The sequence below is a fragment of the Gambusia affinis genome, linkage group LG14 (assembly GCF_019740435.1).
Source record: "Gambusia affinis linkage group LG14, SWU_Gaff_1.0, whole genome shotgun sequence".
Classification (NCBI taxonomy): Eukaryota; Metazoa; Chordata; class Actinopteri; order Cyprinodontiformes; family Poeciliidae; genus Gambusia; species Gambusia affinis.
Genome location: NC_057881.1, coordinates 5,165,953 through 5,178,963, shown reverse-complemented (window position 1 = coordinate 5,178,963; position 13,011 = coordinate 5,165,953). Strand labels below are relative to the sequence as shown.

The 13,011-nt window shown below is 37.3% G+C and overlaps 1 protein-coding gene across 1 annotated transcript in view; it reads left to right on the top strand.

Annotated features, from left to right (window-relative positions):
- LOC122844153 (tenascin-like) overlaps positions 1 to 13,011 on the top strand; it is a 49,711-nt gene that overhangs the window by 29,284 nt on the left and 7,416 nt on the right. The window contains 4 exon segments of the mRNA XM_044139365.1: positions 2,241 to 2,356; positions 8,268 to 8,421; positions 8,948 to 9,217; positions 9,763 to 12,597. Coding sequence (XP_043995300.1) covers positions 2,241 to 2,356; positions 8,268 to 8,421; positions 8,948 to 9,217; positions 9,763 to 12,597 — 3,375 coding nt within the window.

Here is a 13,011-nt window from a genome sequence, read left to right as displayed (position 1 = left end):
TGTTAATATGATTCCTCACACTTTTCATGATCAGCCTGATGTCTGGAGAAGTAGAGCTTCAGCCCAAGGCTAATTAAGAGAAAAGTTAGAACCCTCACCATTAATGTCGCTGAAGGTCTTACAATCAATCTTTGATCAAATGTTCTTTATGCACATGGCAAGTTACACTCAATGGAAAGACTGTTTTACTTGGCACATAACCCAGCTATGTGAATGCATTGAAAGGGCTCAAATCCAAATGTAAATATTTAGTTTACTGCATTCTTTCTGAAATTGCATGTTAATATTCTCTTTGTAAAGAAGACACTAACCAAAAGGTTGAACTTTTTATTCTTTTGTTTCCAAAGTGACAAACCTTAGGCAAAGAAGCAAACAGTCATAAGCAGACATCATTTTCCCTCAAAATTTATCTATAGGAAATTTTGAAATTCCAATTTCCTTCTGCTCTAGAATAAAATTATTTGTATCATCATCAGCCAGGTTACTTTCATCTGATGCAGTTGCACTTTCTTGCTGTTGTTTTCAAGGGATGTTGCCATGGTGTGTTAGCACTTAAGCTCTCATGGAGCCGGTTGAAGCTGCAATCATTCCACTGACGGAACTGTTTCATTAACAGTGGAGCAGGATCAAGACCCACTGCCCATAAAAATGCCTCATACTCCTGTGTAATGGGTGTTTGCAATGCTTGAGTCTGACACAAGACAAAAGTGTGTTTCAGTGTGTTATTATGTGCTTCTTCAAATGTGTGCAAGCATTTATAGGAGTTGATGGAGGGACGCCCCACAATCTAGAGTCCTCTGGTGGAAAAGCTAAATATAAACTTTCCATGGAATTTTTGAAAAATACTTTGATCTCAAAGAAAAGAAAATCAACATGGGAAATAACACTGAAGATAAAGCTTACATTTTAAGACCTAACTATACACTGACTTTATCTTCAAGATAAAGCTTCACATTTACACAAAAAAATGTCCACTGTCACACTTATTTTTAGGCATTTGAGTGTAATGTAGTGTTCTAATGTAATCCTAACTAATATGTAACTACACAAGCCTATTTACTAAATACCAAGACAAGTAGATGGAGTTTAGCTAAACATGCAGTAGAGCGTTTTGAAAGACTAGCTATAGGTTTGGTTCAGTAACCAGATAGCAAAAATATTTATAAATGGTGTAAAAATGCAAAAAGAACACATGGAAACAAAATACTAAATAAAGAATTGCTAAACTACTGAAAACTGCATTTAAATTCCAACATACTGTTCATTAGATGATGAAACATTTCAGACTATAGGGCTAATACAAGTCATAACCACAGAATAAATTCATTTTCTGCAGACATTCAAGTTAAGCTTGAATGTCTGCCTTTGAAAGTTTTATGGTTGTTGAGCTGCATAAGCAAGGTCCTTATACAAAGCTCAATTGGTGCCATGGTTAGATGCATTAAAATTATACATTTTTAAAAATGTTTCTGAGAAAAATTCAGTTGTGGATCTCTGAGTTTTACTTGTGCTGAGCAGACGAAGGCTTAAAATGTATGAAGAGAAAGGTAGAATTTCAGCCAAACTAAGACCCCTAAGCTGATTGCACTCTAATAACTATAGAGTGGTATCTGTGAAAGAAAGGCTTAAAGAGCAAAAACCCTTTCAAAATCCCAAGCAATGTCCAAGGCTTGGTTCTCCCTCCAAAAAGGTTTTATTCTCTGACAAGAAAGAAAATAAGTAGGCTGTCCTGAATGGTTCCAATAACTCTGGCATGACAAAAAGATCTTGCTGGAGGTGTTTATTTTATGCAGCACAGTGAATAGGGTTCTGGAGATCTTCACCTTAAGTAAACAATAGCACTCCAGGTTGTGACTACATCTTATTATGTGGAGATGTTCCATCAGGCTTCCCTGTTTGACTAGTTTGCATTACTCCTGTAGATTGTTGTTCTTATCCCACTTATGGTAGTCAGTCCTTACTTTATTTAATTTCCTGTGTGTTAAAGTAGGAAATATCAGAAAGACAGGTATTGAATGACCAATAGAGAGTATGATGGAAAGAGACTTAATAAGGTGACCAGCACCCCAAATAAGACACATTATGATAAGCAAAGTGGCACAAGTAAACAAAATAATGGATTTCTGAACTAAATCAATGGGAATACCTAATTTAGCTAAGTTTTGAATCCCTTTTATTTGGAGCTACAGAGGAAAGAATATCGACTGCTCTGAACAGGTTATTGTTGTTTTTTCTTTAAGCCATGGCGAGTGTGTCTCAGCTGGGTGTTCAGGACGTCACAGATTCTTCTGCCACTTTGATTTGGACTCAACCTGCTGTTCAGTATGAGACTTATCATATCACCTTTACCAGCCAGGTAAGTTCTCAACCTATTTTTTACATTTCTCTTTGTCTGCCTATGATCCAAAAGTGTGTTTTGTGCATAATCCTTCAATTTTTATAAGAAATTTACAGAATTACTTCGTCACGTCTCATACTCCTCATTTCTTTGACTAAGCATGCCTTATAAAAAATGAGTTAAAACCCAAAAGCTGTTTACCACTGAATATCGTTACAGTTTCTTTCCCTACATTTAACATTCTTGTATCATTCTGAGAAATAATTCAGAATTATTAGATTAGAGCTGAATCAAAGATAATTTTTTTTAATCTGATGTCTCTTTTGGGTCCTTCAGGAAAAATAAAAAACTGAAATAACCTGAAAGTTGAGACAGATAAAAATAATAATGGTAACAATAGAAAAACCTTTGGATTCACAATAGATGTTGCAGAATGTTTTCACTGTGAAGAGTTAGCATGGGAAGAAGAGAGCCTGGTCTTGTTTTTGTCCTTTGTCGCTGCATCAAACTTATGTTGGCTTTTTGTTTAAGCCAACATAAGACTGGTCTTTTTTCCAGGAGGAGTAGCTCAGCGGTCAGAACACCTGTTTCCAAATACTAGCACCTCATTTATCTTCAGCACACATGTTGCATTTCCTGAGCGATTTTTCTCTAACCGGATTTTAGGACATTTCCCTTCACTCAGAGGAGCTGTCTACGATTCGGCATGCTGAAAGGGTGTCTTTAGTGATAAAGCTGGCAGCTTAAACGACATCAAACCATCTGCTGCTCTGGTTGTAATGGGAAACATAAAAGTAAACATAGCAACAGAATCTGAAGGAAGCAGCTCAGTCTGTTGCTGAAGTTCGCTAAGGAGACAAACCACAGGCTGTCCCTCTTTTTCCCTTTCAAGGGTTATTGTTGTATTGGTCCCATATCCAGAGCAGCAGCATTTCTACGTGCTTTCTTTAGCTATAATTGATCAAATATGTAATCATTGTGGCAAATGCTGTTTATTGTTCATGTAGTAAACAGAATATTTGAATATAACTTGCTAAATTCAAACCCAGCAACAAAAACATTATATTTAGGGGGTAATCTTGACTTTCAACATGTAATGATAGTTTAAAGTATTTCATCTTGATAGTATGCCATTTCTTTTATACAGCAGCTTTAACTGCTGATCTTTAAATCAGCTCATGTATTGGGTACATTACAATTAGCTGTTGTCCAGCATGGTTTGTTCATAAACATGTGTGATGAATCCATTCCAGAGGACATTAAAGGAGAGAAAAATTACAACATGCATTTGACAGTGACTGACCGGAAAAGGCAACTGAACAAAGAAAACACTCCTTAACCTCACTTTTCTAAATTATTTAAATTTAAAACTGTTACCAAGATGAAAGGGAAGACACTCACTGTTTTAGATTACTGCACAAAGTCTGGACATTTTATCACCACACAGCACATGTTTTTTCCTTTTGAACATTTTTTTCCCATGCAAACCGTGTCATAATGATTGTCACGTATGGTGATTATTTTTAAGATGCCAGTGTTTGATCCAGCAGTGACTTTATGGCGGACTTTAAGAAGTTTTTAGGTTTTGAAAAAACACACACCATAGAATATTTGGATGGTTGGATGGATACAAATACAAATACAACCTTCTGTTATTCACTTTAAATATAGTTAAGCCTAAAATTATTCATACCCCGGGTAGATTTTGATTTAAAATTATTTCCAATCAACAGACATTTTGTTCCATATAAATAACATATAATATAAAAGGACTATCAACTTTAAAATATATATAATTTTTATTTAAATTTGTATTTAACATTTTGAGGGCCCTAGAGGACTTTAGTCATTAGCATCTTGACAGGAAAGGCAGAGAGGGAAATGGGATGATATGCAGAAAATAACTGGAAGTTGGGAATCAAACTTTGCATAGCTGTTATGCATAAATCTGTCATTTTTGTGTCATTTATGCATAATCTATGGTACAAAAATGTGGCTATTATTAGCCAGGTTCTAGTACCCTGGGACTAAGTCTAACAGTGTTTAAACTATTAGTCACTGACTGCCCTTTTTGCTTTAATCACCTCTGAGTTGATCCTAAAATTATCATTTAAGATAGGAGGACAAGAACTCTGAACTCAGAGGTTAGTTTAGTCAAAAACAAGAGTAATGAATTGCGTGAACTGCTCCAGAGAAAAAAAATAAAAATAATGCAGATGTGAGATGCTTGTTGTTATGGAAATATGTAAACACTGTCAAAAACAAGGTGGCTGCCAGAGAGATGACATCACAGCGGAGGCACAGCTGTGACACAGGACAGGACCCACGGATAGAAAGAAGTAGAAAGGCAACATTCTTCAACCCATCGGCGTTTACAGATAAATGTCGAGGAAAAATTTAGCTTCAGTCTGGAAGCTCACTGCAGACTCATACAAACAACAGATTAGCTTTTAGAAACATGAGAAGTTGTGTTTACTGCTCTTCTGTGTCCTGGTTACAGCATTAATCTTCCTTTATCTTATTTTACTTATCAGACCTTAATCCAAACAGCAACAGACTGATGCCACAGTACAGTTTTATTTTTATTTTTAAGGTTTTATTGGCTTTAGAGACCTTTATTTGAGAGTGGTCAGACAGGTCATCAGAAAGGTCATTAGGCCAGAACTCAAACCTGTGGCAGCCGCATCGAGGATTAAGACCTCCACTCATGTTTGTTCTTTACCCCGGTGTCACAACAACACTTCATAGTTTTTTTTGTTATTCAAAGGTTTTCCTGGGGAGGGGACTATTATAGAAACATTAATAAACTTTAATATAGACTTTTTTAGGCCCAGATGGCTTTTGTTTCTCCGACTAAATAATCTGGTGAACTTAAAGAGCAATGCAACATACTTCATTTTCTGCAAATGAGTTGCACATGTTTCACTTGCAGTGGCTGCTTCACACCTGCATATATTTATGTGACATATTGTGCTACGTTCATGAATTTACAAGCCAAGAGTAACCAAAGCAAGTAGTTTACACCTAATTTTACACCAACCACAGACTCTACGGTGGAAAAACAGCTGAGGAGATGAAGAGGTGGCTCTTATCCCTTTTTGCATTTCATAAACATTTTCTGTCTTTCCGACTGCAGAGTTACATGTTTGCACTGTGATTTATATGAATACATGGAACTATAGCTGATCTCCCTCTAAATGAATGTATAATACTGGACTGAAATATTGGAGAACCTTTTAGCACAAGAAATCTGGTCTAATTTTGAATGCAGTTAAGAATTGGACAAACATTTGGATTGCAATACGTTTTGATGCACAAATTGCTTTGCTGTAGAACATTATTAGACTAAGCCTCATTGAATCAGTAGGTTTGAAAAAGATATGGATTTAAGCTAAATAGACAACCCCATCACATTACTAAAAACACTAATCAGTTTAATATCTATTATGCATTACAAAAATATTTAAGTCCCATATATACAAAAACATTTATCTTTTTCATTTGTCAACATCTGCTCAGTTTTTCACAAAAAACATAGACACTTTGCTATGTTGGTTACAAATTAAGGAAATGTGGTTGCAGTGTTGTGACTTTAAAATTAACCAAACCTGTTATATTCTATCAAATGTATTAAGCAAGATTACATTTTGTTGTCATTTCTGAAATTAAACCCACTCAAACGTTAAAGCTGGACTGGAAATCAGTGTTTTAGGGTCAAGAAATAAATATCCTTTAACAGTTTCCAATATAAATGTAGAAAAACATTTCTACACTGTCAACACAGACACAGACAACAGTGCGGCATTATATTTAGAGTATTTAATGTAGTGTTGTTTTATTCACATATATTTTGAAAATCTAAAAAAGTCTTAAACTATCATTGCTTTCTGGAAGATATTTTGAAGTTGCTCCTCAATGAAGTGCAACAGCCGGCCATTTAAAAAAAAAGAAACATTTCCATGTCTGATCTCATCTTGTTTCTGGGTGTAACCACCACATTACCCCTTCAAAATCATCTCAGAGGGAGTTTTTTAGATAGGCCTTCTGAGCCTTTAATTTGTATCAGCTGTAACTGTTAGCTGTTTTTAAATTTTGCTAGTTTCCTCTTTACAGTAACAATGCGTTTTTGTTGCAAATCCATAGACAGATCTAGTTCAACAGTAAGGAGCTGCAGAACAATTCAGAAACTCCTGCTTTTTTAGGGTGAAATGTGTATATTTTTGCCATTAATTTGATGTAGATGTATAGAATGACCAATGAATAATAGCTTCCAATCCTTTCAAGTAATCAAAAAATATCTATGTATATATGTATTCATGTGACGAATAGACATCAGCTTCCTCAGTGGAACCAGGTAATGTCAAAGGAAAAAGAAATGTCTCATATAAATGTCTCATAGTTACAATTTGGTTTTCTGAATAAAATAAAGTTCATTTGAATCAAATTACAGACTAAATTTAAAGTTATATGTGGATGAATCACAAAAAGCTAAATTTAGTGAAAACGGATCATGGGTCTTGCAGTAGAAGCAGGTCATTCAATTTTATTTAACTAGTTACCTCAGTGCCAGTTTCCATTGGTGGTCACCAGTGAAAAATTTTACAGGAATTCTTTTTATTTTCAGAGACCCTAAAATGATACCAAAAGTGGGGAAACTGTTTTCAGTTTGAGCAGAAAAACATCATGAGTAAGTTTAAATTAAAAATATATATATTTCTACCACTGAACAAACTATACCTTACAATGTAGGATGAATTGCAGTAATGCAAATGCATTCAAACAAAGAAAAAGCCTGACGTTAGTCCGTCAGCTTGATTTTACAGTATTAATATGGAGTTTCTCTGTTACTGAGCCAACACTTTAACACCACAGTGCTGATTCTGTTTTAATGCATGTCTTGATTTTATTAGAAACCTCAATTTAGATGATGTCACCCTCATTATTATGGAAATTAATGGAATTGCTTTGACACGAGGACACTGATCTGGGCAACCAGCATAGTGGGTAACCTAACAACCAGATGGTGTCCATTTAGAGTACAGCTTGGTATCCATTCATTAGAAAGCCATTTGCACTCAGCTAAGCAACTATTTAATATTGCAGCTTCAGATTCATGGAAAGTGTTACGGTTTTGAGATTCAAGGACAGATCGACATCTTTTCATATCATTGCTTAAAGATTTTTGAAAGAGATGTTTGAAAACATGTAATCTCCAACTTCAGTTCAAGAGGAGAAGCACGAGTCATGGATGTTTTAAGCTCCACATATCAGACATCATGGATAAGCTGCTACATACTCCTCTGTCTTATGCAGCTGCTAGATATGCTGCCTGTATAATAATAAAACACCAGGGTCTCCCGGAGAAGGTTTTCTGCTTAATCTTCATGGATCTCTTACAGATTTCCAGGAAACTCTCATGCTCAGTCATGTTTAATGGGGAGTGGTCTGCTCTCATACGCACAAGGAGAACTTATCAAGGCCCTGCAAATACATCCATATTCTGATTTATTTTAAACATTGTAGTGTTATCTTAATTAGATGAAATTAGATTTATTGCCATTGCAAAGCCCTATCCAACTCAGCATAAGGCTTTCTTTCCAAAAAATAATCAGAACAAAAAGTGGCTGTTTAAAACATTGTGGAAAGATTAACAAATGTCTAATAAAACAAAACAACTTCCCAGAAAAATGAATATTGTTTCTTGTATAGCCCTAGATAGCCTTACAACAAAGTGTGTACATTTTGACTTCTTGATCGGCACTTCATTAGTAATAATAATAATAATAATAATAATAATAATAATAATAATAATAATAACTGTAAAGTACACCAATAATTTAAGGTTATTAAACTTCTAATAGGTAGAGTCAAACAAGGGGATATCTGTGGTTTTTACTTACTCCATTCTCTCTTTGTCTTTATCGTACAGAAAGAAAAGGATCAGCAGATCACTGTACAGGTGGATGGAAGCCTGACCACCTTCACTCAAATGGGCCTGGCAGCCGGTCAGGAGTACATCGTCACCATCGTCGGAGAGATTAATGGCAGAAGGGGAGTTGAAAGCACTGCTGAGTTTTTGACCCGTAAGATTCCTGCTGTTTGTTTGCAATTTATTAAGGATGCCAACCACTTTGTGACCCCCATCTTTAAACCTTTTCTTAGTTCTTTAAAACTATATTTTGGACATGTTTCTGGCTGATGTCAACATTTGTTTTATAATTCCACTCAATGAAAATAAGCAATTGTCAAAAAGTGGAATTTGAAATAAAACACATTTTACTCAAATGTTTTGGAAATGCAAAATGTCCGATGTTTTGCAAATGTCCCATCTGCAAAACATGGAGTTTTGAGAATACAAGCTGAGAAAGAAACTTCTTACTGCCTCTTGGAATCAGCTCAAATTGGGAAATTTAGAGAAAAAGCTTGAGCAATTCTTACCTGCTTCCCTAACTCTGAAGAGGGAGGCTACAGAAGTTTAGGAATGTATTAAGGTTAAATTATAAAACTAAGTGGATTGTGCTGTACTACATGGCAGATAGTCATGCAGCAATATTTTGACAAGTTAGAAACTATAACTTGTGTCTTTATCTTTTCCTTCAACATCTTCAGTTATCTCTAGTCCAACAAACCTCCAAGTTGTTAAGACCACCTCCACTTCAGCAGTAGTCCAATGGGAGGAGTCGCAGGCAGACATTGACAGGTACCGTTTGACCATCACACCCAAAGACGGAGCAGGAAGGTCTCAGGACATGACCATAGGAGCTGGCCAAAACTCTGCCCATATTCAGCAGCTGGAGGCAGGGCGTTTGTACGACATCTTATTGGTGGCGGAGAAGGGAGTGGTCCGTAGTCAGCCAGCAACTACCCAGGTAGTTCCTGGTGAGTAAAAAAACTTACTGCAAAAGGCATCTTGTCAAAGTTTTCTCCTTAATCATTGTACAAACTGCCAAAAGCTTCAAATGTCCAAGTAAAATATTTGTTTCCCCAGGCAAGTGAAGACAGCTGTGGTGTCGAGAAGTGAACCTATATGTGTCCAGACACCTCATTATTCCAAGCATCACAGTATATAAAAAACATTACAGGAAAGTCTGTAAAAGTTAATAGAGCAATGCCCTAACCTCTCCATCTGTTCCTGAGCTCAGTGTGGATATTTTCTCCAGAGGAACAAATGCCAAGTCTGTCCAGGGAAAACATTGTTTATGTGTTCATTTTCTCTTTGCAGGTTCTTCGTCAACATGCCTTCATTTCTTGTTTGTGTAAAACTGGCAAACATCTTGCATATTTCTTAAATATGTCTTTAAAATTTTATAATTTCTACTAAAACATGCTTTTCTTCCTTTATTAGATATGACATCTTCTGGATTACTGCAACATATGATGACCTTAACACTTAATCCAAATGATCACTGCTCTCACATCTTTAGGTACCGCTTTCCCAAGGGCTACCATTGAGGTCTTAACCATGCAGGTTACTCAAGCGCCAGGACAAGACCTTGGCAGCAAAAGCAGAGACTCCTCATCTTTTGTGAGTGCCAGAACTAGACCTCTAGTGAGAAAAGTGGCAGCAAGAAATGACACCAGACCCAAAACAAGAAGACCTATGGTGACAAAGGCAGGGCTGTTTCGTCCCAATGCAACCAGAGTTTTGCCTGGAGGAAGACGTTTTTTACCTGATTCTAAACACAAAAACCCAGTGGTGTTGAAAAAAACTGATGAAACTAAAGCAGATGTTCAGGTCATCTGGGAGTCTGTGGCAGACCCGAGTGAAGAGACATTAAGGTCTGAGAGGAGTGGTAACCAAAGTCCAGCTGTAATCCCTAGGAAACCTTCGTCGCCCCCGTCTGAACCAAATAGGGAAAGTAGCTCAGAGGAACTGTTCTTCACTGGCTCAAAAGGACAACCAGATGCTGACATGGCTAAAAATAATACTAATTCAGTGTCTTCCGAGCCAACTGGGAATATCCGAAGCCAGGAGAAGAAATGTATGAATAAAATTAAGGTAACTCACTTCAGATTCCCTTTAAAGAACAGAGGCAATGGGTGTGGAGAGGATGGGATAGGTTTGGGAGAAAATGTTTTAAGTTCTAGTAAAGAGGAAATGCCGCCTAATCAAGAGAAGGGCCTTGATTTGCCACAAGACCCCTTACACAAATTAATCACTGAAACGTTTGATGAGCTTAATATCACAACAATTTCAGTTCACCTAGCAAGACCTCTAAACCTTTCAGCTGATGCAGAAATGGTAAGGAAACAGATTTTAAAGGGGTTTCCTTCACTCTTAACAACATCATCATTAATGGCAAAATCACCCACCAAGACATCCTCACCTGATGCAAAACCACTTTCCTCAACAACAGATTTAACATCATCTTCACACCTGTCATTGCTATCACCTTCCTCAAAAAAATCATCTGTGTTACCCCCCTCACCATCACCACCCTCAACCAGCATGGATGCTTTAGGTTTAAATGGAAGCAATGAATTGGATTCTTCTTCCGACTCTGCACCTACTGAGGATAGTGAACTACCAAGTTCAGAAGAAAGTGAAAGTTCCCCTTTCCACCATGGTGATCAAAAACAAGGGCCCATACATCGCCTTTACCCCAACTTTGACTTGCTTCGAAACAAAAGCCATCAAAATGTGAAAGTTCCCATCCATTCTCCTCCTCATTTGAGGCACACCCTAATAAAAGAAACAAACAATGTATCATCTTCACCATCTTTGTCCACTTCAAGAAAAACACCCTCATTGGTAAGAAATCGTCCTGTGAAAGCTAGAAACAGAGAGCAAGATGGAATATCCAGAAATGTAACCTCTGGGGTGGAAGAAAGCCAGAAAAAGATGCTGACAGAAGGTAAACATTTCCCTTTCCGTCGCCCCCCTCTGAAGGGTATATACCCACGTCGAATACTTTCAAATCTTCAGAACAGAACCCGACCAATATCAAAGATTTTGACTCAACCCTCCCAATCTATAAATCCTGACGCAGATACCTTGAAACAACAGAGGCTTCCCTCTGAATTGTTAAAAAATTCCACATCTCATTCTAGAAAATCTGTACCATCTAATCCTATGCCTATAACTGAAGAAAAAGGAGGAGTCGGGATAAGTTTTCCTAAAACCAGCATCTCAAATAAGTTCACTCACACCCCAAGGGAAAAGGTTGCACCTTCCTCCCTTCAGCCAAACCTTCGTCACCCATACCAACGTGGTGAGTCTGTGCAAAATAAAACATTCATGAACTGGAGGCGTCGCCAAAATCCTATCCGAGGTCCAATACGCAGACCTTTCTTGGGGAAAAAGCAAAATGGAGGCCCTCTTACTTCTGGGGTCAAAACTAATGAACTGGGAAAAGACAGTACCAGTGAGAATCCTGAATCACAATCAGAGAACCTAAATACTCAGAGGCTTACCCATGGCCTCCAAAATAATCAGTCACGTGTACAAGTAAATGGCATATTAAGACAAAATATCCTTATCCATGAACAGAAAACCAGTGCTGACAAACAAACAAAGGAGTCAGATAATAGAGATGATATCCTGATCAAACTGGAAGCACCAATAGATTCTGACATCAAAGAGAGAAGTGATATTGACAGGGATATTGGTGCCACAAATCAAAGCAGCATATCTGTAAAACCTGTCACTCTTCCAAATAGACAACCCACATCCAGAACTGTTATAGGTGAGCATCATGGTTCCCAAAGTATTGATGGAATAGAAAAGAAAGAGTTTCCAAAGGCAAATCCCATTGTAAACACTGTTTTTGATACTAAAACTGACGGGACAAAAAGTCTTGCTTCTGAGGTTGCTTCTTCTGGGGATGAAAGAGAACCCCTGAACTTTGTGGATGTGACAAACCAGACTTCTGATGGATTCACAGTGATGTGGGGTTCACCTGAAGGGAAGTACAAAAACTTTGTTATAAGTAGAACAGAAGTTGATAAAGATGAAAGCCGAAAACAGAAGGAAAATAAACAAGAAGAAGATAAAGATCAAGACAGCAAAGAATTCTCATCAGAAAATGGAGGTGACGAGGACAATAACAAAGTACCTAAAGATTTTCAAGTCCCGATTACCCAAAAAGGTGCAGTGGACAGACCAACAGAGAGGGAGAAAACCTTCAGACAAGTGCTGCCTGGTTCTGCTCGCTCCCACCAGTTTGAACATCTTCCTCCTCAGACGGAGTACACCATAACCTTGCTTGGAAAAGGTTCCGGCATTCTATCCAGACTGCACAAGCTTGTCATCAGTACAGGTACTAACAATGGTGACAGGTAGAAGAACCACATCACTGTTATTATTGTCAAGTCTTGATCCAAACAGTCACTCTTGCTCTTACAATCTAGAACCTTCCATGAGTTTCAACCTACTAAATGTTATTTGTGTCATGTCTTCACAGTGTATCACGTCAATTGTCACTTTGCTTGACCACCACTGGACATATCTGCTTGCAATCAAATGCTCCCTACATTTCTGTTTCATAAGTGCGTTGTACTCTTGTAAACTGTGTCTGGTTTGCCGTCCTGTGTCCGTCATTTGAACATATGTTGACTCTTACATAACAAGTTTTTTTTTGTTCCTGTTATTTTTGAACGTATGGGTGTGAAATAGTCTGTTTAATGTTTTGTGTAGGTGTTGCTGTTGTACACTAATTTTCCAGCTTCCATGA